Source organism: Neurospora crassa, linkage group III (assembly GCF_000182925.2).
Source record: "Neurospora crassa OR74A linkage group III, whole genome shotgun sequence".
Lineage (NCBI taxonomy): Eukaryota > Fungi > Ascomycota > Sordariomycetes > Sordariales > Sordariaceae > Neurospora > Neurospora crassa.
Window position 1 is genome coordinate 1,462,654 of NC_026503.1, and position 24,222 is coordinate 1,486,875.

At 52.7% G+C, this 24,222-nt stretch overlaps 7 protein-coding genes across 8 annotated transcripts; 4 read left to right on the forward strand and 3 right to left on the reverse strand.

The window, feature by feature from the left end:
- Nucleotides 1-14: 14 nt before the first annotated feature.
- cdc42 (cell division cycle 42-like) lies at nucleotides 15-2,761 on the reverse strand. 2 transcript variants are annotated; one of them, XM_011395618.1, is made up of 4 exons: nucleotides 1,677-2,761; nucleotides 1,363-1,482; nucleotides 848-1,226; nucleotides 15-775 (listed from the first exon to the last, which is right to left on the reverse strand). In XM_011395618.1, the coding sequence occupies exons 1-4, from the start codon at nucleotides 1,694-1,696 to the stop codon at nucleotides 704-706; spliced, it is 591 nt and encodes a 196-aa protein (XP_011393920.1). In that variant the 5' UTR covers nucleotides 1,697-2,761; the 3' UTR covers nucleotides 15-703. The 2 variants fall into 2 exon arrangements, with proteins under 2 accessions (XP_011393920.1, XP_011393921.1); XM_011395619.1 differs by having other exon boundaries at nucleotides 1,538-2,761.
- Nucleotides 2,762-3,302: 541 nt separating this feature from the next.
- Nucleotides 3,303-4,471, reverse strand: NCU06455 (hypothetical protein; the record flags this gene model as incomplete). The annotated part of the gene is made up of 4 exons (XM_952253.1): nucleotides 3,303-3,356; nucleotides 3,669-4,010; nucleotides 4,127-4,209; nucleotides 4,444-4,471. 4 exons carry the CDS (start codon nucleotides 4,469-4,471, stop codon nucleotides 3,303-3,305), a joined length of 507 nt encoding a protein of 168 aa, XP_957346.1.
- An 824-nt stretch (nucleotides 4,472-5,295) lies between these two features.
- NCU11319 (hypothetical protein) lies at nucleotides 5,296-7,265 on the forward strand. The gene has a single exon (XM_001728146.2). The coding sequence runs from the start codon at nucleotides 6,085-6,087 to the stop codon at nucleotides 7,030-7,032; it is 948 nt and encodes a 315-aa protein (XP_001728198.1). The 5' UTR covers nucleotides 5,296-6,084; the 3' UTR covers nucleotides 7,033-7,265.
- A 210-nt stretch (nucleotides 7,266-7,475) lies between these two features.
- On the forward strand, nucleotides 7,476-9,878 carry NCU11320 (agmatinase). The gene is made up of 4 exons (XM_001728147.2): nucleotides 7,476-7,896; nucleotides 8,003-8,129; nucleotides 8,301-8,654; nucleotides 8,804-9,878. The coding sequence occupies exons 1-4, from the start codon at nucleotides 7,702-7,704 to the stop codon at nucleotides 9,427-9,429; spliced, it is 1,302 nt and encodes a 433-aa protein (XP_001728199.2). The 5' UTR covers nucleotides 7,476-7,701; the 3' UTR covers nucleotides 9,430-9,878.
- A 311-nt stretch (nucleotides 9,879-10,189) lies between these two features.
- On the forward strand, nucleotides 10,190-12,788 carry NCU06457 (asparaginyl-tRNA synthetase). The gene is made up of 2 exons (XM_952255.2): nucleotides 10,190-11,774; nucleotides 11,833-12,788. Exons 1-2 carry the CDS (start codon nucleotides 10,283-10,285, stop codon nucleotides 12,081-12,083), a joined length of 1,743 nt encoding a protein of 580 aa, XP_957348.1. The 5' UTR covers nucleotides 10,190-10,282; the 3' UTR covers nucleotides 12,084-12,788.
- Nucleotides 12,789-16,182: 3,394 nt separating this feature from the next.
- Nucleotides 16,183-21,093, forward strand: NCU06459 (differentiation regulator). The gene has a single exon (XM_952257.2). It carries the CDS (start codon nucleotides 17,480-17,482, stop codon nucleotides 19,874-19,876), a length of 2,397 nt encoding a protein of 798 aa, XP_957350.1. The 5' UTR covers nucleotides 16,183-17,479; the 3' UTR covers nucleotides 19,877-21,093.
- Nucleotides 21,094-21,400: 307 nt separating this feature from the next.
- Nucleotides 21,401-24,082, reverse strand: NCU06460 (acid phosphatase). The gene is made up of 2 exons (XM_952258.3): nucleotides 22,231-24,082; nucleotides 21,401-22,056 (listed from the first exon to the last, which is right to left on the reverse strand). The coding sequence occupies exons 1-2, from the start codon at nucleotides 23,719-23,721 to the stop codon at nucleotides 21,931-21,933; spliced, it is 1,617 nt and encodes a 538-aa protein (XP_957351.2). The 5' UTR covers nucleotides 23,722-24,082; the 3' UTR covers nucleotides 21,401-21,930.
- Between the last annotated feature and the right edge of the window lie 140 nt (nucleotides 24,083-24,222).

Below are 24,222 nucleotides of genomic sequence, written 5' to 3' on the forward strand. Positions count from 1 at the left end.
CCCACGTGGAAGGGGTCAAGTTTTTGGAGGGAACAAAGAGTTATTAAGAAATTCTTGAATCCAATATGATGGTAATAGTAATATGTGCGAGCACTAACGGACAGAGCCTTGGTCAGATAAACGAATGAACATCAGAAAGTCTTCCGCGCGCAGACCTCGGTATGATGCCGGCGCGGTTTCTTGATACGTTCATTCCTTTTCCTGGCCCGAGTTTGTTGGAGAGAAAGGCGGCTCCTCTCTCTGATCCTAGGGAATCAAGCACAACCACAACCATAAGCCAACCTAGGTCAACCCAGTTGAGTCTCCCTCTCCCATCCCTCACATCTCCAGTCTTCTTCCTCGCCCCTTGAACCAAAAGAAAACGGCCTGGCCAGGTACGCTCGGCGACACCTCTCCTTTGTGCAATGGCGCCAGGTGAAATCGTTTCCCCCACAATGCTCACAACTTCCCCTCCCTCCTTTCCCTCCCAACTCCTCAGCTCCGTCCGTTTGGGTATCTCGGTATGCAGGGCTGTCGGCTCGTCACTGCTTTGATTGCACTCTAGACAATGGGTAATATCGAGGCGCCCTATGCCGTTTAAATGTCGATCTGTGAATGCCTCCCTTTGCCATCCCCCTTCATTTTATGGTCGCTTCCGGATTGTAACAAAAAAACGGGGCCGGCGGGGCCAAAAAACATTTCTCACTGCAGGAGTATCCCGGTCTCACAGAATCAAGCACTTCTTGTCCCTTTTACTTGTCTTTTTCTGAGGCGGCTCCAGTGCCGCAACGATGGCCTAAAAAAAGTGGGTGTCAGCTTTGGGCAACTTCACCACTCACCGACAATAGCCGTCCTGGGAATGGCCTACCTCGTCAAACACGTTCTTGAGACCTTCCTGTGTCAGCGCACTGCACTCGACGTATTTGACGGCGTCAAGATCCTGAGCAAGCTTCTCTCCCTGCTTGAACTCTATCATCGACTGCTTGCGCTGGGCAAGCTTGTCCCTCAGTTCCTTGTCGGAGCGCAAATCCTTCTGCGTTCCGACGATGAGGAAGGGCACGCCGGGGCAGTGATGGTTGACTTCGGGGGCCCATTTCTGGGACACGTTTTCGAACGAGGCGGGCGATGCAACGCTGAAGCAGATGAGGAAGACGTCGGTCTGGGGGTATGATAGCGGACGTAAACGGTCGTAATCTTCTTGTCCTGCTGTATCGAACAGGCCGAGCGTATAGGGCTCATCACCGATCCTGAAGGGAGGTGGCGCATATCAGCTAAAGTCCAGATAGATGATGAAGAAGAGAAACGGGTGGGCGTTGGCTTGTGCTGCATGGGGTGCATGCGCGCATTGATGGGATCGGGTAATTGGAAGAATGGGCAACGTACATGACGGTGACGGCATAGTTGTCGAAAACTGTCGGCACATATTCCGAGGGGAACTTATTCGTTGTATAGCTGATGAGGAGACATGTCTTTCCAACGGCACCGTCACCGACGACTACGCACCTGCGGATAATGGTTAGCCTTGTGTTGTTTTGTCTCGCACAAAGCGATTGCGGACCGGTCAATGGGACATGCATCCCAAAGGTGCGTGTAAGTGAAGTCGGGCAGAGAGCGGAGCGGTCTAGGCCGTCACCACAGCAGCGACAGTCGGGCGCCTGCAGCACTCTCTCGATAAGGGGTGGTTTGTTTTGGCATACTTGATAGTTCCCGTCACCATGTTGACTGATGGCGCCCCAGACGGGTTGCAGGACGAGTCGCGGGCTTGATGCTAGGCTAAGAGCTCGACGACGGAGGTGAGAGAGGATGGAAGGAGCGATGCAGCGAAGCACTCTCCTTATCGCGCGCTGTGATCAACGGTGAATCGGTGTGGGCGACGGCGGAGTGGAGTCGAAGGGATAAGACGAAGCAGGACGACTGGGATGAATGGCGGATGTTGATGTTGGCGGCCGGGCACCTTTGGCGGTAGGGGACCCGGTGGTGGTAGTGATAGTAGTAGTAGTAGTTTGTTGTAGCAGTAGTCCTAAGAATGGGTGGAACGGACAGAGTGGTCGATGACGGAGGGAGGGTTTGCTGCTGGGGGGAAGAGAGCTGGAGTTGGATGGCGGGACTAGGTAGGTGTGGAAATCGCAAGGTTGTAGAGGTAGCACAGGAGAGAGAGAGTGGGCGCGGAGACGAGAGGTAGGTCGTAAAGAGAGAGAAACCTGGAAGGGGTGCAAAATGTCAAGGCACCTAGATAGCTTGCCAGTAGAATGGAACCTCTAGGTTTGGTTGGTAGTGTAAGACTGAAGCTCACTGTAGGCGGCGGACGGACGAGTTGCGGTGGATAGGTAGGTAGGTAGGTAGAGAGCGGAGGGAGTGATGGAGTGGACGGGATGGAATGGGTAGATGGTAGTGAGGTAGGTAGGTCAGGTAGAGTACGTAGGTAAAATGGCAGGTGGATGGAGGACGGTGGGTGGCCTGGGTGGACGGTGGAGGACCTATGAATGGCAGCCCTGGCCTTGCAATGGATTGGACGGATTGGATGGGGGGGAATGGGGGGGATGGGGATCCGACCGCCAGTGACAGAACAGCGATCAGTTGGTCTACACTATTGTATGTATTGAGGCGTAACGTATTGCCAGATAGAAGTCCAGACAACGATGACAGGGCGAGATTGATGCACAGCAGCACTCTGCACTCCAATGTGCTAAGTAGGTAACGGGAAGTAGGGCAGAGTGTCCCGTTATGTATCAGCAAAACAAGCGACCACTGGCACCTTCGGAGGAGTGTAATTGGATGTTGAAATGACTCGGGACTTTTTTGCCCAGCAAAAGCAAATAAAACTGCAAGAAACGAGGAAATAAATATGGGATTCGGCAATTTGCTACCAGGGCTTGGTGGTGGTCGGTCCAGGTGGTGGTAGTGGTTGTGGGCTTAGGTTGATGTTGTCGTGGGTTTGGCAAGTTTGTTGCGCATAAACCTCCATAATCGATCAGCCTCATCCAAAGTCGGAAAAAAAGACGGAGGGAAAAAGTGACAGAAGAGAGCGCCTTGGGGGCCTTCGAGAAGTGCGAGTGTGTGCCTTCGACAGCGGGCAGGAGGGATGGAAGCTCGAACCTGGCAGGTTGCAGGTGCGCGCGGGAAGGGCAGCGCACTCTCGTCCCGTCGGCAGGAGAGGAGACTGGAGGGACTGTGCACACGGACGGGCACCAGTGGGTGGGTGGAGGAGGAAACTTCCATCCATGTCACTATCGCAACCTGAAGGGCGAAGCTATGATCCCCTTCTCATTTTACCATTGTTACCACCTTCCTAACCACGACTAACAACATGTCCTGTCACTACACTAGAGGTAATCACTGCTGGGTCGGGCAAGATTGTCGTCCCTCATGCTGATTGCCTGTTGCTAGATAGGTAGTGTAGGTAGTGTAGAGGTACCTCGGCGGTTGTATGCAAAGCAACACGGGCTGCCACGGGCCATCCGGGCTGGCAGTGGCGTGCCAGTGTCTTGGGCTTATCGACGGTCCGGTCGATCCATCCAACACACAGTGCATATAGCAAGCAGCAGAGTTGAAGTTGACGTTCACTCAGTTCACTACAATATCTGTCTGTGTGAGACTGCATCTCACTGCAATATTTTGTACCTGCTTGGCAGTCTCAACTCGGACAAAAAGCAACACCGGCACTTTGGAAGAGAACTTGTTGAACACACATCGGCCAGCCGGCATGGATGGAACTTGCAAGGAATCTGGCGAACTCCGGCGGGTCGGTTGCATTGCCGCCCATCACCAAATTCAGTTCCCTTGACGTAAATCTGCCCTGTTGCCGGACTTGGCACGACGGTGGGAAGCTCTCCACGGACACTGCAGTTACCGCCATTCACCACCACGCCATCCATCACAGCATCATCCACAGCCACACGGATGGACATGGCCGTCGCCATGCTTTCCCGCACATCGCCCTCTTTTGACCTGTTGAGAGTCTCACAGGCATCAAGACCAGTCTCAGGGGGGCGGGGGGGCGTTGTGCCTGGACTCGTACCACTGTCAAACCGCTAAAAGAGCAATGCAGACGGCAGCTTTACTTGACGGTTGGTCTCGAACTTGCTGCGAAACATCAACTCCATCCAGGTTACGGTAACGTGGAAGGGGGCCAAGCATACACACATACGTAGGTACGACATCTCTCTGGCATCTGCTTCTGCTTCGGAACCACTTCCCCGTACCTTGGAATACCACCATGATCACTACAGCCTATGGTCCAAGTTTGCCTTTTGGCGTCAGGTCCGACCCTGACACCACATGGATGACCTGCGCAGCCTTGGTGGCACAAAAGGGCCCTTTAGGATTTCCAACGGATGGACTTCGTTCGTCCACCATACATCATCCTGGCTCAATAACCCGGCGGTAATGTTGGCGTCTGCAAGCTGCGCTTCCGCGGCGTCTTTTGTTTCCTCACACAATGGGAAAGGTGCTATACATACATACACTTGGGGGTAGCAGATGCACGACACATTGAGGCGCCGCCATGAGCCCCTTTGGAGACATGCCTCATTTAAAACATTCTCCCGAGTCTCAGGGGCTACGCATCTGGAAAGTCACAGTCACCTTGAGCCTTTTTTTTTCTCTTTGTGATATGATGTTTGTGTCAACGGATTTGACGATACATAAACAGTACCCTGAGCGTCGATCTCCCTCGGCCCCAGGTCGAATCAGAAGTAATCTTCTCCAGATGTTATGCACGACAGCAATCGGGGTCACAGTTTGGGGTCCTTGATAGCCTCAGCTCCATGACCCTGAAACAGCCGCCAACCCGGAAAGGGAACGCTTTATAATGGGACAACACCACGAGGAACATGGCACACAAGACGCCATCAATGCCATGTGGTTTCGAGTTTCAGCCAGAAACAATCAGTCCAGAATATCTGGGTCTGCGCATATGATGTGAAAGAGGCAGTGTGGTAGTCGCTCAGCCGGTACCCATCTAGATAATACCAGCCATAATTCCCAGCCCAGGGTTAGGGGTAAGGGTTGAACAACCATGTAAGGAACCGTTGCCGCGGTGCAGGCATTGCAGCTGAGGGAGTGGTGCATTGCCCAAGCTGCCATTTTGGAAACGCGTGAAACATGGAGTGTAGAGTAGAGTATCATCTCGATGTTTGCATCAATTTATGACGTTCATCAAATGAGGTGGATACTCCCCTGTTCACACCTAGAGGAAGCCATCCGCTGCACCTTGGAATGAATGTTGTCAAATCGTCAGAGAAATGTGAATCCGCATAATCTTTGGTTCCAACATTGGGGGAAAGGTACAATGTACATACGTAATTTGTTACCAACCAGCCTGTTCACCGCGGTGAGCCCGACACCTCACCGAGCCAACAGCAGCGCTTCAAGGACACATGAACTCCGGTTTCACGGACAACAAACACATCACAACTGTGCAGAACTTGGACAAATCATCCAAGGGACACAACCGCAACGAACCAAAACAGCTCACAGATACCTACCTACCCATCCATCCCGCCAAGACTCTACTCAAGTTTGATTCTCAACCCGGCTCAATTAATCTTTTCGCATGTTTCGAATCCAAATCGGGATTCAGCCTCATTAAACGCCTACGCGCCGAGCGGAAACTTCGTCAAAATCACTTTCATCTCATTATTTTCGGATCCAGTCCAGTGCAACAGAAGCTCAGTCCCCAGGGCCTTATTTCGGGATAATTTCCGTCGTCACAGCAACAGCCAGCCACACACAAAACACACCAAATAACGACCGGCAAGACGCGGCTTAACCGGTCAACGCTATCAATATCACCTTGAGAGCAGAGCTACCTATCTGTTGTGATCCTGATAATCGCGATAAGGTTTGGAAACAACCTGGATACAAGAGGAGGGACGAGGGGACAAGGAGACGGGGCTGGGCAAGACTACGTCACACAAGACCTCTCATTCAATCGTGCAAGGGAACAAACATTCTGCAGCCCGTCACCCACCACTGACCATCACCGGATTCATCAAGATCACACATTCATTCACTGCCCTCACTCTTCAATCATCTACCTACCTAAAACTCACCCACCACTCCCATCAAGACCTCCGACTTGTCTGTCACATTCTCACATCCCAAATGACCACCATCACCACCAACCCCCATCTCCCCCTTCAAGATGCTACCGCCTCCCCATCCTCTCCAACAGAACAAGAAGACTCCTACAACACCCAAATCGACGCCCTCCTCACCCGCTACCTCCTCTTGCTAGACGAGTACACCACCCTCCGCTCCTCGCTCTCCAGCCTGCAAGCCGGCATGTACCAGAACCTGGCGCGCGCAAACTTTACCGCTGAGCGGGGCGTGCGGTACGGGAAGGAATACTTTGATGAGAGGATGGTGGCTAGTAGGAGGGTTGTGGTGAAGGTTGGGGCGGGGAAAGAGAAAGGGAAAGGGCAAGGGAAGGGGGACAAAAGGGAAGAAGAAGAAAAAGAAGAAGAAGAGCACGGTGGGCGGTGGTGGTGGTGTGAGGATGAGGGGGAGCAAAGGGTGGAGTTTAGGGTTGGGGTTGTGGAGGTTGATAGTTTGAAGGTAGAAGTGGTGAAAGAGAAGGATGAGAATAAGGGGGAGGAGGAAAGGGGGGAGGATGTGAAGCAAGATGAGAAGAAGGAAACGGAAGAAGTGGTGGGTCAGGACAAGGAAGCTAAGGAGGATATTATTCAAAGAGCAGACACAACAACAACGACAACAGCAACAACGACAACACCAGTATCCCCTGACGACAGCTCCGAGACCCCCTCAAACCCAGACAATGGCACCGCGGGCGACAAGGAAGATGAAACCAAAAAGAAGATTCGAAAAAACGACCCCCTCCGCTGGTTCGGCCTCCTCACCCCGCTTCCGCTCCGCCTTGCCCAGACTCAGGCCATCCAAGCCGTTGAGCAAATCATTCCGCGGCTGGTGACGGTCAACGCGGAGATGGCGCAGGTGGAGATTGAGGTACGGAGAGCGAGGAAGAGGAGGGAGAAAGCGGCTGTCAAGGCGAAGGCGGCGGCGAAGGCAGCGGCGGCCAAGGATGCTAAGTAAGAGTGCTGAGGGTGAATGCGAGGCTGCATTCCAGGTAGATAGAGGAGGGAGAGAGGGGAAAGAACGAGAGATAAAAGTAAAAGAATTGTAAACTTGAGACATGGGAATAGCGTACGACAATGGCGAATTGGTGATTAAATCACCTAGCTTCAACTCGGCTGGACAATGAATGAATGACCAAAGCCAACGGGCTTTATCACCGTGAGTAAAACCAGATAGTTGTTGATAAAAATGGCAAATTGATAAGTTATCTAGAGTTATCTATCTACATATCTACTTTATCAATTCTCCGTGTCACTCACTATCCTGTCATGACGAACGTCTTACATTTACCAGAGGCGGTTATTCCCGCGAGCGAGGGGTAGTCTAGCATTGTAACCTTGTGCCAATCTTTCCCCTCACTTTTTTTTGTTTCTTTGGTTTCTTTACTTTACTATCGGAGATGCCATCGGAGAGAGAGATGAGGGAGGTACCGTCAGGTTCCATTGAATCGAGACACCTGATTAAATAATTCCAGCTACCGTTCAACTTCTATCCTTTCCGTCTTTTTTCATGACTCTTTCCAACAAGCAGCGTCGTCTTTCGCATATCGCTTGAATTGAAAACTCTCTCTCATTTTTTTTTTCTTTGGTGTCCCAACCAAGGGGGAGGGAAATCATCATCATCATCATGAGAATACTAACCTCACTCTCCTCCTCGGCCGCTATTCTACTAGTAGCTTTCGGGAGCCACCAACTGGTCCAAGCATGCCAGCACCACCATGGCCATGGCGGTGACGGTGACGGTCATGATAACAAACAATGGACGATAACACCCGAAGAACTAGCCGAACTGAAAGAGTTGGAGAGAAAATGGGGGACGGATGTAAGTTTGTCATGATTCATTCAGCTTCACTACCTATGAACCTGAACCTTCTTGCATGGCTCTTTCTGCTCAGCCCGGCCATAGCTAATACTCTATGAAAATCTAGTGGTCATTCTCCGGCATAACCACCTTTGCCCATCTCAAACACGTCAAGTGCCTGACTACGCCCAGCGAGAAGTTTGATATTGCCATTGTTGGCGCGCCGTTTGACACGGCTACTTCTTATCGGCCTGGTATGGTAGTCACTTTTTTTTTTTTTCACTTTTTACCTTCTCCACTGCTTGGGTGCCGTCTCTGCTACTCACCTATCCCGATCTACTACTAGACCTGTCTTACCTTGATCTGATACCGGTCTGATCGAGCCGAAAGCTGACAACTTACCTACCAACCGTGGCAATGAAAAGGCGCCCGCTTCGGTCCCCGCGCCATCCGCCAGGCATCAAGCAGACAAACCTCCTTCCGCGGCTTCAATCCCCGCGCAAGTATTAACCCGTACGCGAGCTGGGCGACCATCATAGACTGTGGTGACATCCCTATCACGCCATTTGACAATGCTGTGGCGCTGGAGCAGATGTCGGAGGCTTTTGTTGAGCTGGGGTCGAGAAGTGCTGCCCTGGGTGAGACGGAGAAGGGGAAGGGGAAGGGGAAGAGGAAGCCAAAGTTGATTACTCTCGGTGGTGATCACAGCTTGGCGCTGCCGGCGTTGAGAGCGTTGAGGAAGGTATATGGGAGGGAGGTGAGGGTTGTGCATTTTGATGGTTAGTTTTTTTTTTTTTTTTTTTTTTTTTTTTTTTTTTTTTTTTTTTTTCATTTTTTTCCCCACTCACTTGCTTCTCTCACCTATATTGTTTTCGGTGACGGCAAACTTAAGGACAGGCCAGGACACAAAGCTGACAACATCCAAAAGCCCACCTCGACACCTGGCACCCAGCCAAGTACCCCTCCGCCTGGCCCTCGACCCAATCGCACTTCAACCACGGCTCCATGTTCTGGCTCGCCGGGCAAGAAGGTCTTTTGTCCAACAGTTCTCCCGCCTCCAACATCCACGCCGGCCTCCGCACCCGCCTCTCCGGCACTGACCCCTCTGATTTTGTCGATGACGCCTCGCAAAACTGGCTGCGCATATCAGCGGACGATATCGACGACCTCGGCGGTCCCGCAGGCGTCATAGCTGCCATCATGGACCAATTTGACTTGAACGACCCCGATCCAGACCCGGTGTACCTGTCCATCGACATTGACGTGCTTGATCCGGCTTTCGCTCCAGGCACGGGCACGCCGGAGCCGGGAGGGTGGACGACCAGGGAGTTGATAAGGATTTTAAGAGGGCTGGTGGATGTGCTGAATGTGGTGGGTGCGGATGTGGTGGAGGTTAGTCCGGCGTATCAAGGGAGAGGGGAGGAAACGGCATTGGCGGCTGCGCAGGTTGTCTATGAAGTGCTGACGGGGATGGTTAAGAGGGGGTTGAAGAACGGTTTTAGTGAGGAAAAGGTGAAGGGTGGTGGTGTTGACAAGGCTCATGATGAACTTTGATCCTTGGCCGTTTACCTGGTAGACTAGTTCTCGTGGATGTTGTAGCCCTTGCAAGCTACCTCTACCGAGGCCGATGGAAGCTCGTATATCGGGAAGCTGTTGGAGTCACACCCGGACCCTCCTGACAAGCCAGGCATGCATTCTCCCAAGGAACGTGAGAGTGGAATTAGAACCGTATCGATGTAGCTGACTCACGGAGCACGAGCGGTCAGACCTCCGTCTGATAACGGAAATGTGTCTGGACCTTGGTGCTCTGACACGGGACGAATCATGAACACCAGATGTTTCAACTGGTGCCATCGAGAGTCAAGACTTAGATGTAATGTCATTGAGTGAGGGCAGTCATGTTTGGGCGTCTTGGTGAGTCTTCAGTTCCATATGCCGAGGGATTCAAGAGGAATGAGCTGTTATCGCGAATGATGTTGTTGAATATTGTTGTTAGAGGTTCGATAGGTTAACCCTAGAGGGACCTATCCATGATATGCCGGACAGATAACACGGCCCCCCGTTATCTTTGGTTGTAGTGTGAATTGCGGGCAGTGACGTTCCGTCTGATCGGGTGTTCTAGACAAGGCAAGGGAACACAACTGAAGGGATAGGGAAGGGGGTGAGTCACCGACGTCGCTGCTAGGTCCCCGGGCGGTTGCTGCCCACACTGCCGCAGCGCTAACAGCGGCCCCTTCTGCCCCGCGTGCGATACGTTTAACATTTTGGGCCCGACCTGAGGTGACCCCACCATCCCATCTCCCCCCCCCCCACCCGTCCCGTCCCCATTCACTTTTATCTCCCGCCGCCCCGCGCAAATCTTGGGTCTTGTTTTGTCTTTGCGCGACAAGCCAAGTCAATCTCCAAAATGGCGACACCACAAGAGCTCGCCGATCGCACAAAAAGCGACGCCAAGGTCTACGTCGACACAGTCGCCGGCAAGGACGACGAGTCCGCCGACGGCTCCGAGGCCAAGCCCTACCAGTCGCTGTACCACGCCCTCATCCAGAACCTCGATAAGCCCGCGCCCACATACCTCACCAAGGTCGCCCCCAAGGAGGGCTCTACCGATGGCCCAACGTGGGAGGAGGCTGCCAAGAGCGCCATGAAGAAGGCCGTCGGCCGCGTCGACCAGTACAAGAAGAAGCTGCAGAAGGAGAAGGAGGCTCTCAAGAAGGAGGAGGAGGAGCGCCAGCAGCGCCTCAAGAACCTCGAGGATGCCAAGAAGATCGTTCTCAAGGAGGATCCTTCTCTGCCCGAGGCTGTCCGCATCCGTCTCAACAACAAGTCCATCGAGCTCGGCGACGAGTCCAAGAAGGGCACCCGTGTCAAGGTCTTTGGCCGCATCCACCGTCTCCGTGTCCAGAAGCACGCCACCTTCCTTACCCTCAAGGACGGCTACGGCTTCCTCCAGTGCGTTTTGCCCGCTGGCGACCTCACCAAGAACTACGACGCTCTCTTGTTCGCCCAGGAGACCGCCCTTGTCCTCTACGGTGAGCTCAAGAAGCTCCCTGCCGGTGCCACTGCCCCCGATGGCCGCGAGCTCCAGGTCGACTACTACAAGGTCCTCGGCCACGCCCCCAGCGACCTCGACGCCATCACCAACAAGGTCTCCCGCGACCAGGATGCTTGGGATGCTGCCATGCTTGACAACAGGCACTTGGTCCTCCGTGGTGAGAACGCCTCTGCTCTCATGAAGCTCCGCGAGTTCGTCGAGCTGGCCTTCGTCGATACCTACCGTGAGCTCGAGTTCCGCAAGGTCTCTCCCCCGGCCATGGTGCAGACACAGGTCGAGGGTGGCTCTACCCTCTTCAAGTACGACTACTACGGCGAGGAGGCCTACCTCACCCAGTCCTCCCAGCTGTACCTCGAGACCGTCCTTGCCTCCATGGGCCAGGTCTACTGCATTGAAAAGTCTTTCCGTGCCGAGAAGTCTCTTACCCGTCGCCACTTGTCCGAGTACACCCACGTCGAGGCCGAGCTGGACTTTATCGAGTTCAACGACCTTCTTGACCACCTTGAGGAGATCATCTCCAAGGTTGTTGACCGTGTTCTCAACAACGAGACCGCCGCTGGCTACCTCAAGGTCCTCAACCCCGACTTCAAGAAGCCCGAGAAGTTCCTCCGCATGAAGTACGAGGATGCCATTGAGTGGCTCAACAAGCAGGATCCCCCTATCCTCAACGAGGAGGGCAACCCCCACGTCTTTGGTGACGACATCGCCGAGGCTGCTGAGCGCAGGATGACTGACATCATCAACCGCCCTATCCTCCTGACTCACTTCCCCGTCGAGATCAAGGCCTTCTACATGAAGAAGGACCCCAACGATCTCCGCGTTACCGAGTCCGTCGATGTTCTCAGTAAGTTTGGCCCGTCCATTCGCGTCTGTGACAATTCATCGCTAACACCAATCTCCAGTGCCCGGCGTCGGCGAAATTGTCGGTGGCTCCATGCGTATGGATGACTACGATGAGCTGATCGAGGCCTACAAGAAGAACCACATCGGCCACGAGCCTTACTTCTGGTACACCGACCAGCGCAAGTACGGCACCTCCCCCCACGGCGGTTACGGTCTCGGTCTCGAGCGCTTCCTCGCCTGGATGGCCAACCAGCACTCGGTCCGCACGACTTGCTTGTACCCCCGCTTCATGGGCCGTTGCAAGCCTTAGATGTTGTTAGCAACAACTTGGAGTGAGGTTACGATTGGGGGCAAGGTTGAGGTTGAGAAGAAGGAGGAAGTGGTCGTGATTGTGGTCATGGAGAAGAAGAATAAGAGTTATGGCTATTCTTCAAAGCAGCACAAGCGGCAGAAGAAAAGGCGCAGGGCGTCTACCACTGCTGCTGCTGCTACTGTCATGGGTAACAACATGAACAAGCAAACCGAAAGGAGGAGGAAGAGAGAGAGGAAGAGAAGTAGAGATGTCATGAGAAAAATTCAAGGATTCTAGAAACGCGTGGAGTCTGGTGCATGAGGTTTATAGCGAATATATGGACCTTGAAGTTTCTGTCAATTATCTTAAACTTTCCTATTCTGGGTGCGACTTATATATATGTTGCAAGTCTGTTGTCGATTCGTCTGATTGGTGATGGGTCGAGGGGCATACTTGGACCTCGGACTTCCGAATTCCCACAACCCGGACTTCTCAGGAAAACCGCAGAATCACGGTTGGAAGAAGATGGAACATGTGATACCTGATTGACGGGACCTTGAGTTGTTGAAGTTACACTGAGGAGTAACACTGCACCAACAACTTTTTCCAGTTTGTGCCGAGAAAAGTTGGTCTGATGCCTCTGCATCATGCACTTCACCGCGATGCAAGATCTACCTAGATTAGGTAGTCGGGACGGGTGCAGCAATGTCCATGGCAAGTGTCAAAAAAAGTCTCCCTGTCAATGCCAGAGAGTGTGAAAAGTGTTTCTATCAACCTCGGTCCGTTTATCATCAGATGCTCTTTTAAACACCTTCACTCCGGCAGTCTATGTACGCAGTACCTTAGTCTGTACCCCCACTTTTCCGTCTTATACTCTTTCACCACACAGCTCCCTCCCGAGGATCGATGTCTACCTACCTAGAAGTATGTTGTCTAGACATAATTTTTACTCTAATCCCACACACAGATGATGATCATGTCGTCGTCTCCTTTACTGCGTCATCAAGTCTCCCTCAAGATTCAGGTTCAGGTTGCGGCTCTTTTGCTTTTTATACAGCACTGCCCCCCTCATATCAACCATCAACTGTCACTCCGACCGCGTTCGTCGCCCCCTGCTTCGCCCCGATGAATAAGTAAGTATTCGTAGTGCAGAACCCTTGAGAAATCCCGGATTCTTGAGAGAATACCATCGATGACAAGGATTACATGTCTATGAAGCATATGAAGCCGAAAGGTTCCAAGGTGGGGAGTAAGCACCGAGGTACTGTACTTAAGTAGGTAGGTACGCAGTATGGTAGGTATGTATCAAAGCCTCGGCGAGCTCACCCAGGTAAATAGGTAGGTACTGGTATTTATCTAAGAAGCCTACTAGAACTAGTAGTGTACCTGGTGTGAACCTGGAGCAGAGCAGTGATGTACGTCACAAAGATCGCCGAAAGGGGACTGGAGTGTTTGAGAAGAAACATGGCAAGTGTACCTACTTAGTGTACATAAGTACTTGGCGCGAACTGCACAACTTTCTCTCACTGTGAAGTGAACTTCTCCCGGCCCTCACTCACTGCGAGCTTTAGGCTGCAGTCGGTGGTATGGCATGGTATGGTAAAAGCCCTCTTCTTTGCTTTGCTTTGCTCTGCTCTGCTTTGCTCTGCTCTGTTCTGCTCGCTGTCGACACGCAAGCGCGCGTAGCCAAGAGCTTAAACCAAGCCTGTGAATGTGAATGTGAAGCAGAGTTCGGCAAGACCGTTGCGTGAGAGTAAACAAATGGAAAATTACGGGTACCGATGGTTGCGGTTTGTAGTAGTGTATGCATGTTCCATTGCTTCATTGCTTTTTGTGTAGGTACCTGTGTACACTAATAGGTAAAGATAATCTGGGGAAGGTGAGATGGTGGAAATGTACATACCTCTAGTGTAATTGAGGACAAACTGAATTTCAGGGGTTGGTACGTAGTGAGAGCAGAAGGGATATTCCAGAAATAGATATATACATGTCAGGTAGTTTCCGTTTTTTTTGCGCTTTTTTCATTCATTGAGGAAACTGAAGGGTTGGTTGGGTTGGGTCGGGTCGGGTCGGATCGGTGATGGACGGCCAGGATACTGATGGGAAAAGGGAAGAAACACCACGGTGTCGGCGATTTGGACACCGTCTTGAAAGACGGGAGTGGGGTATTGATGGGGATTGGGATTGGCTTGAGCGTGGCGGGGTGTTCTGGCGAGGACTGTTCGCGTTCGGGGGTCTTGACGATTTGAACCCCGGATCGGGGAGTGAAGGATTCCCGTGTTTGTAACGACTGCTCAGTATGTCTTCGGTGTTGATTCAAAACGAGCGAACGGTGCCGCTCTCAGTTTACTGAGTGTTCATAATAGGAAATCAACAGCCGTGAACGGCAATGACAAATGCCAGATTCGTAAATCCCAAGTATACAAGACTCCCATTATAGTCATGTTCCCTGTCCCATATCTTATATTGTCGCTATAGAACACTCAACCTCCCGCAAGCAAGATATAAGAAGCTGCGGGTAGGCGATCGATAATGTCAATCTTCGTTCGTGGCATTGCTGCCGCCGCACAGTTTTCCCACGGTGGTGGTGGATAAACACCGTGGATAGAGAGACAAGGTTTGGGTGGAAGTCTGGAGTCAAATTTCACAAATTTCCGGATCGATCCGCTTCGCTGGAGGCGATTGCGATTGCGATTGCGATTGCGATTGCGGAGGGCAGGCAGGATACTTGTTCTCCTGTCCCTTGATCGTGGACAGGTACCCTCAGTACGGTACACGTGTAGTATCGAGCCTTGGGATGAATCTTATGGGTTTGTTGGTGAAAGCACTCGTCGTCTGTGAACTTGTAAGTAGCACATGATGGCCGTCCCGCAGTTCACGGGCGGCCCACGGCCCACGGCCCACGGGAGTCCAATCCCCCGATCCGTGGGCATTGGATCCGGAGCCGGTTCTACCTACTCGCGTGCGGCGTGCGAGTGACGAATGGCGTGCAGACAAAGCTCGCGGACTGCGGACTCGCAGCGAGTGCGTTTATGTGTTACACCCACTACAAAGTGAAAGCATGGCAAGTGGAAGCTAACAGGTACGTGTCCTATGTATAGGTAAGTACAGGTCCCTGTTCCAAGAAGGGTAAGTCGAGGGAAATGCAACGTCAGCCATATGTACCCCTTTTTTGGCGTCTCTTCGTTGCAGCCAAAGGGAGGACACCAGCGGGTGGAGCATACAGATTGCATATTCAAGAAGGGAAACAACCTAGGAAGTTGCAAGTGGAAGGGACGGAAAAGGGGGTCATGCAGAACCAAGCTAATAGAGGAGGAGTCCGGCCATTGTTTCTCTGCATCGATGCAATTCATCAATGGAACACTCAGGAACTTGTACTAGATCCGTCACCATGATACATTCAAATGGTCTATAGGCAATTCCCCGTTGCCACTTGCCAGGCGTGCTGCCCTGAAGTGGAGAGTGGAGAGTGGAGTACCCATCTGGCGGGATTGGATGGTCATGTCGATTGAGACCAAACGGCTAGCCAGGTGTGTACTTATCAAGGCGGGAGTGACATGCGCATAGCATTGCGTTTTGACAGTTGACAAGCCTTGATACTATCCAACTTTAAGATTCAGGTTGGAACATAGTATGCAGCCAGCTTAACTTCAATCCATTGGGCCAAAACACCAAGGTTTCTCCAGTTGCGAGTCAAATATAGTCCGCTGTTGCAATCAGGAAAAAAAAAGGGTTCAAGTCTCGAACACACCAAGCACAATGCTAGGAAGCACACCTGCGACGACGGTGTTGACCGCTGGGTGTCCTTACTAACAAACGGAAAGTCGCTGCTGCACGTACCACACGCCAAAAGCTACATGTTCTGAGATGGTCAGCCCAGGGATCTCAGCAGCGTCAGGACCCTGCCAGCGATGGCGCCTGCTTGCACTAGACTAGTCCCGCGAGGTGCGTGTGGTGGTGGTGGTGCCGGTGGGCAATTAAACTGGCCCTGCCGAGCCAGACCACTTCGGGCTCATGGGGCCATTTGTTAGCGTTGGAGAAGCAGAAACCACATCCACCTTTACCTCCCTTGGTCCCCATGCATCCGTCAGAAAGCACCAATCACGTCCGTCTGTTCCTGGACTTTAATCCATTCACTCGCTTTCCCACCCCCATCAAAGTCTCCTCTTCTTTTCCAGTCTGTCTGTCTCTTCCCCTTTGCACCCTGTCGCCTTTTGCTGGTCTTTTTACCCTTCAGCATTTCCTTTTTTAACCTCTTGGATTGATCACTTCCCTCGCTTCCGTCAATCCTCTTCCTCCTCCTCCTCCTTTTTTCCCCGTCCCTTCCCCCTCTTTGGCCCTCCCTGGAACATAGTCTCTTCAGTTCCGTTCTTAGCTGTGGCTTTCCTTCTTCCAATTGCCCGTTGCGCAAGGAGAGACCGCTTCTTCAGTCTTCCACTTTTGGGGCCTACAGCCTTGCAAAACCCAACCGAGGTCTCGATCCACTCCTCATTCAGGTCCTTTTGCAAAGCTTTGCTCAGTCTTCCTTCGACAAACACTCGTTGCCAAGTACCGTCTTGCTAATTACACCCTTACAACCCTTTCAATTCTTCCCCACGGGACGAAACGAACCCCCCCGACACGACCGCAGACGGACCTTGCTAGCTTTCATCCCGACTGACAGACAAGCCAAGTCCCAATCTCCGTTCTCGACTCGATTTCCCCCCCGGTTCGCTTCTTCTGCCACAGTGTGAAGAATCACCACCTCGCCTTTAACTCGACATTCGCTTGAAGAGAGAAAGAGAAGAAAAAGAAGAAAAAAAGAAAGAGAGAAAGAGGGTCAAATACTTATAAACGTCACGTTGGTCGATTACGATAGCGATATTTAATAGCTCTATACAAAATCTTCCTTTGTTCGGCTTCGACACGCTAGGATCGATTCCCTCCACATCGACCAACCCCTTTCGGCCCCCCCTGCCGCGAAGCAATTGTCTTTGCTCCAAAGAGACAAGGACAAAACCAATCCGGCCGCGGTCACCTTCGAGCTCTCCCGGCTGCCTTGGCACTCGACCGTTTCTTTCTCTGAATCCGGCTTGCCTCTTTGCTTCACTTCTGTCGACGTCCAGTTTCCTGGCTTCGACAATACATAACCGCGACACTTCGAATACCTTTTGTTTCGGCAGCGTTGTGGAGCATCACGGTGACAGGTTTTAGACAAATCTGTCCGCCATCTTGAGACACCGTGTATACTTACCCAGCAGTCATACTCTCTTGTCGAGTTTTTGGCCGCACTTTCTTGTACAACGACTGGTACATTCCATCGCGTGTATATTCTTCTCGGTTGTGCCTTTACCAAGGGGCACGTTTAATCCTTCAAGACGGCGGTTCTATCTCACCTTTCTCGGGACTCCTCTGTCCCGGCGCACTTCCTCGGGATGCAAGACTACTCAGGCCACCAGGGTGGGCACAACGGCCACAACGGCCAGGGCCGCTTCGGCCACGCCTCCAAGCCTTCCAATAGCGACACCGGCTTCTCCCACGGTGCCTTCACTTCCAACATCTCCGGCTTCGCCGAAAGACACCCCCGCCGCGGCAACATTCCTTCGATTAATACGCAGCCCATGCAGCAGCAGAACTCCCACCACAATGTCAATGGCCAAGACCTGACCAGCCCCGGTACCGCCTTCGACATGCAGTTCACTCCTTTGCTGCCCTCTACCCTTCTCGTCGGTAGCCCTTTCCAGCCGGGCACCCCCGCTGGCTTCGCTAGCCCCCAATTCCAGAGCATTCCTGCCTTCCAGCAGCAACAGCAGCAGCAGCAGGGTTACCAGTCGCAGAACGGCGCCGCCAGCCCGGTCCAGCAACACATCTCCCCCCAGATGTATCAGCCCATCGTTTCACCCTCCGCTTACGGCGCGCCTCAGTTCTACGCCCCTCAGTCGCCCACGGGTTCTTACAACAACATGGCGCAGATGCAGATGCCTGTCCAGCCGCAGTCTCCGGTCAACATGGGCCCCGGCATGGTGACCGGTACCAGCCGCACCGTTTACCTTGGCAACATCCCCCCCGACACCTCTGCTGAGGAGATTCTTGGACATGTTCGTAGCGGTCAGATCGAGTCCGTGCGGTTGCTCCCGGACAAGAACTGCGCTTTCATTTCTTTCTTGGACGCGAGCTCGGCCACGCATTTCCACTCTGATGCCATCTTGAAAAAGCTCTGCATCAAGGGGCAGGACATCAAGATTGGCTGGGGCAAGCCTTCGCAGGTTCCTACGTCGGTCGCTCTCGCTGTTCAGCAGTCTGGAGCCTCTCGCAACGTTTACCTTGGCAACCTGCCTGAGGAGGTCACTGAGGAGGAGCTGCGCGAGGATCTTGGAAAGTTCGGTGCCATTGACACCGTCAAGATTGTGAAGGAGAAGAACATTGCCTTTGTGCACTTCTTGTCCATTGCCAATGCTATCAAGGCCGTCGCCCAGCTTCCCCAGGAGCCAAAGTGGGCGGCTCCGCGTCGTGTGTACTATGGCAAGGACAGATGCGCCTACGTCTCCAAGACCCAGCAGCAGAACGCCGCTCAGTACCTTGGTATCTCGCCGGGCTATGCGCACATGCTCAGTGGTGCGGATCGCGATTTGATTTCTAGCGCCCTGGCTCAGCAATCCGTCGCTGCCGCCGCCGTCGCCACCACCGCTGGCGGTCTTAACAACCTTGGAAACCGCACCATCTACCTCGGCAACATCCACCCCGAGACTACTATCGAGGAGATTTGCAATGTCGTCCGCGGAGGTCTGTTGCACCACATTCGCTACATCCCCGACAAGCACATTTGCTTCGTTACCTTCATCGACCCTACTGCGGCCGCGTCCTTCTTCGCCTTGAGTAACCTCCAGGGCTTGATGATTCACAACCGCCGGCTGAAGATTGGCTGGGGCAAGCACTCCGGTGCCCTCCCCCCTGCCATCGCTTTGGCCGTCAGTGGTGGCGCTTCTCGTAATGTCTACATTGGCAACCTTGACGAGACGTGGACTGAAGAGCGCTTGAGGCAGGACTTCTCCGAGTATGGCGAGATCGAGCTCGTTAACACGCTTCGTGAGAAGAGTTGTGCGTTTGTGAACTTTACGAACATCGCCAACGCCATCAAAGCGATTGAGGCTGTCCGCAGCAAGGAGGAGTACAGGAAGTTCAAGGTCAACTTTGGCAAGGACCGCTGCGGCAACCCGCCTCGTCAGATGCAGCAGCAGAACAACTCCCGCGACAACCAGGTTCCCTCGCCCCAGGTGAATGGTGCCAGCCAGAACGGAAACTCGCCTACTTCCAACGGTGCCCCGGGTCTCCCTGCCCTGTTCAGTCAGCACAACCCGTTGACCATGTACCTTAACCACGTCAGTCAGCAGGCTCAGCATCACCAGCAGGCCCACCAGCAGTCTCTTGCTCCTTACCAGGCCGCCCTCTTCGGCACCGCTTCGTCCTCACCCAACGAGCAGTCCGGTATGAGCCTCGAGGTCCCTCAGGGTCCTTCCATGTCCGGCCACCAGCAGTCTGCCAGCATCTCCAACGTTAACGGCTTCATGTCCAACGGCTCTGGCGCCCCCACGATGAACGGTCTGCTTGCTCCCGGACGATCTTCACACAATCGGGCTGTGAGCTTGCCCGTCCTTGCCCCTGGCTTCGAGAACGGTGGTACCAGCCCGAACAGCCTTCATGGTAGCAATGAGGGTAACGGCGAGAGGCGTGGGCATCAATACCAGGCCAGCTACGGCGGTATGGGTGCCGGATTTGGCTTGGCCATTCAGGGAAACCTCAACCAGTGGGTTGAGGAGGAGGTCGCTAACTAAGATCTCTAACGTCAATGTCGATGTGATACAAACTTTTGAAGCTTCTCGAATCGATCAGTAGGGTAATATAAGGAGGGTGGGGGAGTTGTGTTGTTCATTCGCAGCGAGAGACTACATGATTAAGCATTTGGGATCAGCGACAAAGGGACAAATACATGCCAACGGATAGGCAGGTAGGGAGGCAGGCAGGCGGTTTTTGTTACACTTGCAACAAATGAATGAGCTAGGATGTGGTTGTGTATACGAATCGTTTGCGAGCCATTTACGAAAGATCTCTGCAAGGGAAGGCAAAGGAGGGGATGGATGGGTTTCTGAAAGAAAATGAAAGATTGAAATATCCTGTTGTAATTTTTCTCTTCGTTCCATTCATGTTCTTTTGGTCCTTTATTCTTTTTTTCTATCTTACTTATACTTGCTTCGTTGTTCATGTTATGTTTTTTTTGGTTGGATTGGGTTTCACACCCACAGAAGCGGAAGTCTATATGAAGAAGAAGGAATCATCACACACGTTCATCATCATCATCATCACACAAAGCTGGTGTTTTGCTTTGCTTTGCTTTGCTTTGCTCTGCGTCATGGAGGCCGCCTTGCTTGGTACTACACTCTCTGTCTGTCCCCGTTATGATGCTTTTTGACGATCTCTCCATGTTTTGTCCTGTCGTTGTTGTTGTTGTTGTAGTTTATATTGCTATGGACTTGCTTATAGTGGTTGACGTATCTTCTCGAGTCTTTCCCATTTTCCCCTGGCTTCGAGCCCACCCAGCCTTTCTTATTGAGGGGGAATAGCGGAAATTCACCTAGACCTATGTGGACAGTAGTGGTTGCCCGTAGGCTACGGTGCAAGCGTGGTTGGTACAAGCGTAAAGATAGTTGTGCTCAGGTTGCTGCTTACTTGGTATCTACCTAGGTCCGTAATCGAGGGTGTGGGAAAAAAAAAAAAAAATTAGAGTAGTAGAGCGCATAGTGGGAAAACGGGTTGGTGGAGGTAGCTGTCAGTGTTGTAGCTGGGTGTCATAATGTGAGGGTATGGACTGCCTGCCTGCCTGCCTGACTTTCTAGCTGGGCGGCTATATCAGATCTCAACAGATCGGGAAGATGGGTCTGTCGTAGGTCGACAGAGGTCATGGAATAGTAACTGAAGAGTAGGTAGGTATGTACCTTATCATGCACTGCCTTGAGACCGGCTAGTATAGACCTAAACCATTCAACAGAAGAATAACACGCTCGAAACATACAGTACGAAAATACGTGCACGATATGTAAACACATTACCTCCAGTTCTAGACATGGGCATTACTGTAAAATGGACCTCGTGAAACTCAACACCGCGGCTCGGACGTAGTTAAAACACTTGCGGGAGTCATCCACGGCATGCAGGTATGTCGATTGCTTTAAATATACGTCATCGGTACTTAGTTAGGCAGACAAATAACTTGAAATGTAATGACTGGCGGATACCGGTACGCCTTTGTGTTGATGTTTCCAAACACACCCGGCCGCACACAAATGCAATTGTAGGATTGAGGATTGAGAATTGAAGATTGGAGAGCAAAAATCTATGAGTCGCTTGTTATCTTTTGTTCTTCTTTTTGTTTTTTTTTCTTTGGTTGTATCTATCTATCTCCCAAGTCCACAGCTTCCTGCTACGTACTCCCTTCTATCCCTCCCATCCTTTTTTTTTTCTTTTTTCTTTCTTTCCCTTCTGCCTGGCTTGAAAGGTCTATTATCATTATCATTACCACTTGATTGGTCGTTGGTAGTTTGGTTCTGTTTTTTTCTTCTTCTTCCAAAATCTTAAACCTCCTGGTCGACGACGCTATTTCCCCTCTAACTATCTGTTAGGGAGAGAGTTCTAAGCAGTACCATACCTAACCAACCCGTGGTGAGATCCCCCCAAAGACTTGTGATTGTTTTTGGTACCTATTTCCTCTCTGGGAAGTAGGTAGGAAATCTCTTGGAAACGTTCGTTGAAAAGTCTCTTTCTTCTTCTTCTTCTATTCCTATATCCCTCCCTTTTTGCCGAATCTCAGCTTGCCTAATAGAGTCATTCATATTCAAGGATGACCAGCCCACTCCGGCTCACCGCTAGGAGAAGGCGTAGCCGGCTGGCCCAAGTTCATTCGGCACTGCTGCTTCCAATCTTGGGGAGTGAATTTGTCGACTATTGATTTGAAGGCGGACTGTTTGTTGTTAGCATTTGCTGTGGTTTCCTCCGCTGTAACACAAATGGTGCGACCGCTTGGCAGGGGGGGAGGAACACTGGAAATAAGGGGTCCAAGTCCATGTTACACAAACAAACTCGAAAAGGGTTGAGGGAAATGCAGGAAAAGACTAAGGATAAACTGATGACTTACCAAAGTGCAAAATGATTCGTCCCCCTCCAAATGGTTCCCAGGCATCTTGCACCCCGGAATCGTCACCGGTTCGTCGTTGTACCGCATGCGAACGTAGTAGCCGTCCAGCTTGGATTTTTCGGACTGTGTCATATACTCGGAGGCTTTCCTGCCGATGCCCGACCCCGGAAGGTTCTTATTCCGACCAGCGCTGCCGGAGAACATGGACTCCCACCAGCCACGCTTGGCGGGGGGTGTTACTGCAGAAATTTGGTCTGCAGGAGAGCTAGTACTATCCGCCTTACGGAATAACTCGATAGCAATGTGGCTAGTAAACGGAGGCCAGCTGCTGCTGTCGTACGCGCCTAGGCTGGAAAGCATTCCCGCCAACGTGGTGTCATGGCAGCCCGACAGACCGAACTTGATGCCAGGGCCTGAAGGGTCCGAGGTGGCTGATTCGGTGTTGACGGGATGTGAAGAATGTGTATACTCAGCGCGGCTGACCATTCGCTCAACGATGTCGCCCAACAACCCACCGATTCCCAACATGCGATACTCACGCGACTCGTTGAAACCCGCGAACCACTCATCACTGGCAATTCTCTCCAGGAGCTTGCGGGCCTTTTGGTCATAAAACTCCTTCGGCAGCCGCGTTTCCGGACCATGCGCCAGACTGGCGTTCACGGTGTCCATGATGCCCGACAGACGCGGCCTCGAGTCGACGGCAACGCGCGGGCTGTTAGCCGGCATCCACTTGCCGTAGACTTTGTTGAGGTACTCCATCTCGTCGGAGGTGTTCCACCTGTCTGCCGCGCGCTGGGCGAACGCCCGCGAGAGCGCCGCAAACCGGCGGCAGTTGCCGTCGTTGGGGTAGAGCGTCTCGTCTCCCGGGCCCCGGGTCAGCACGGTGGGCACGGGAAACTTGCCCGTCTCCGGATCGGCTTCGCGCGTGGAGGGCGGGTACAAGGCCTGGAAGGCCTGATGCATGGACTCGAGCGCGCGGGGCACGTTAGTCGACCGCAGGTAGAAGTCGTCGGTGGAGCTGATGGTTTCGGGCAAAAAGCCGAGCCGGTCGACGTAGAGCTTGCGGAGGCGCATGCCGAGGCGCGAGGTGGACTGGCGGCCTAGGTCCGTCAGGGCGCCAAAGTCGCAGATATCGTCGATTTCGTGGCCGGGCCCCTTGGCTACCACGGGCTCATCCTTGTGGCCAAAGGTCTCGAGACGGCGCTTCCATTCGACCGTGTGGAAGGAGGGCTTCCCGGTTGTTGTTGGCATTGCCAGGTCCTTGGGGCTGTTCTCGCCGTTGTAGTCGAGCATTATCGACCTCAGCTGGCGGACGCTGGCGCAGTAGGGCCAGAAGGGCTTGAGACCGGCGTTCTGGAAGCGGGCGGTTACGGGGGTACGTTCGCCATGGCGCATGAGGATCTGGACCTGCTGGAGTTGGAGGCTGGGTGGGTAGAGCTTCTTGAGCTCATCGTCCGTGTAGGGAGGACGGGGAGTGAGAGAGGTCATGGTGAAAGTACCTAGGCTAGGAGGTCGTTCCAAGATATGGGTCGTAGAGGTGTAGTAGAAGGAGGCCGAGACCGGGCATGAGAGGATGTTTATGGATGGAGGCCTAATAAGAGGTAACAAAGCCAAGGTAGGGAAGACGGGAGTGGATGGTTGTTCTTATATAGGATTTAGAGTTACAGTCGATCCGAGTCACGACCTATCATGGTGAGTCGACAAGTTCGTGTTGATAGGTGAATAGGTGGCTGGCTGGCCGAGTAGGTGAAGAGAACCAAGACCTGCGTCGTGGCGTGCGTGCGCCCACATTCACACCGAACCTCGTTGGGGGTCTGCCTGTCTGTCCGCATCGAGTAATGAATTACACGGGACGAGAGAGGTAAACATTGCTAACTCGGCTGCTGGAAGACAGAGCCAATGACGTACCAACAGCAACTCGCAAGGCAAGGAGACCCCAACCTGGACAACGCGATTATCCAGAGAAGGAACACGGGTATAACCCCAACC

What these genes read in the sequence shown, in the direction of transcription:
- cdc42 (XM_011395618.1), bottom strand. Translation starts at nt 1,696, where the DNA reads ATGGTGACGGGAACTATCAA. An exon ending in ATGGTGACGGGAACTATCAA is followed by an intron (nt 1,483 to 1,676) that starts GTATGCCAAAAC and finishes CATTATCCGCAG; the next exon opens with GTGCGTAGTCGTCGGTGACG. An exon ending in AACTATGCCGTCACCGTCAT is followed by an intron (nt 1,227 to 1,362) that starts GTACGTTGCCCA and finishes ACCTCCCTTCAG; the next exon opens with GATCGGTGATGAGCCCTATA.
- NCU11319 (XM_001728146.2), top strand. Translation starts at nt 6,085, where the DNA reads ATGACCACCATCACCACCAACCCCCATCTCCCCCTTCAAGATGCTACC.
- NCU11320 (XM_001728147.2), top strand. Translation starts at nt 7,702, where the DNA reads ATGAGAATACTAACCTCACTCTCCTCCTCGGCCGCTATTCTACTAGTA. An exon ending in AGAGAAAATGGGGGACGGAT is followed by an intron (nt 7,897 to 8,002) that starts GTAAGTTTGTCA and finishes ATGAAAATCTAG; the next exon opens with TGGTCATTCTCCGGCATAAC. An exon ending in GAGGGTTGTGCATTTTGATG is followed by an intron (nt 8,655 to 8,803) that starts GTTAGTTTTTTT and finishes AACATCCAAAAG; the next exon opens with CCCACCTCGACACCTGGCAC.
- NCU06457 (XM_952255.2), top strand. Translation starts at nt 10,283, where the DNA reads ATGGCGACACCACAAGAGCTCGCCGATCGCACAAAAAGCGACGCCAAG. An exon ending in CGAGTCCGTCGATGTTCTCA is followed by an intron (nt 11,775 to 11,832) that starts GTAAGTTTGGCC and finishes ACCAATCTCCAG; the next exon opens with TGCCCGGCGTCGGCGAAATT.
- NCU06459 (XM_952257.2), top strand. Translation starts at nt 17,480, where the DNA reads ATGCAAGACTACTCAGGCCACCAGGGTGGGCACAACGGCCACAACGGC.
- NCU06460 (XM_952258.3), bottom strand. Translation starts at nt 23,721, where the DNA reads ATGACCTCTCTCACTCCCCGTCCTCCCTACACGGACGATGAGCTCAAG. An exon ending in ACGAATCATTTTGCACTTTG is followed by an intron (nt 22,057 to 22,230) that starts GTAAGTCATCAG and finishes AACAACAAACAG; the next exon opens with TCCGCCTTCAAATCAATAGT.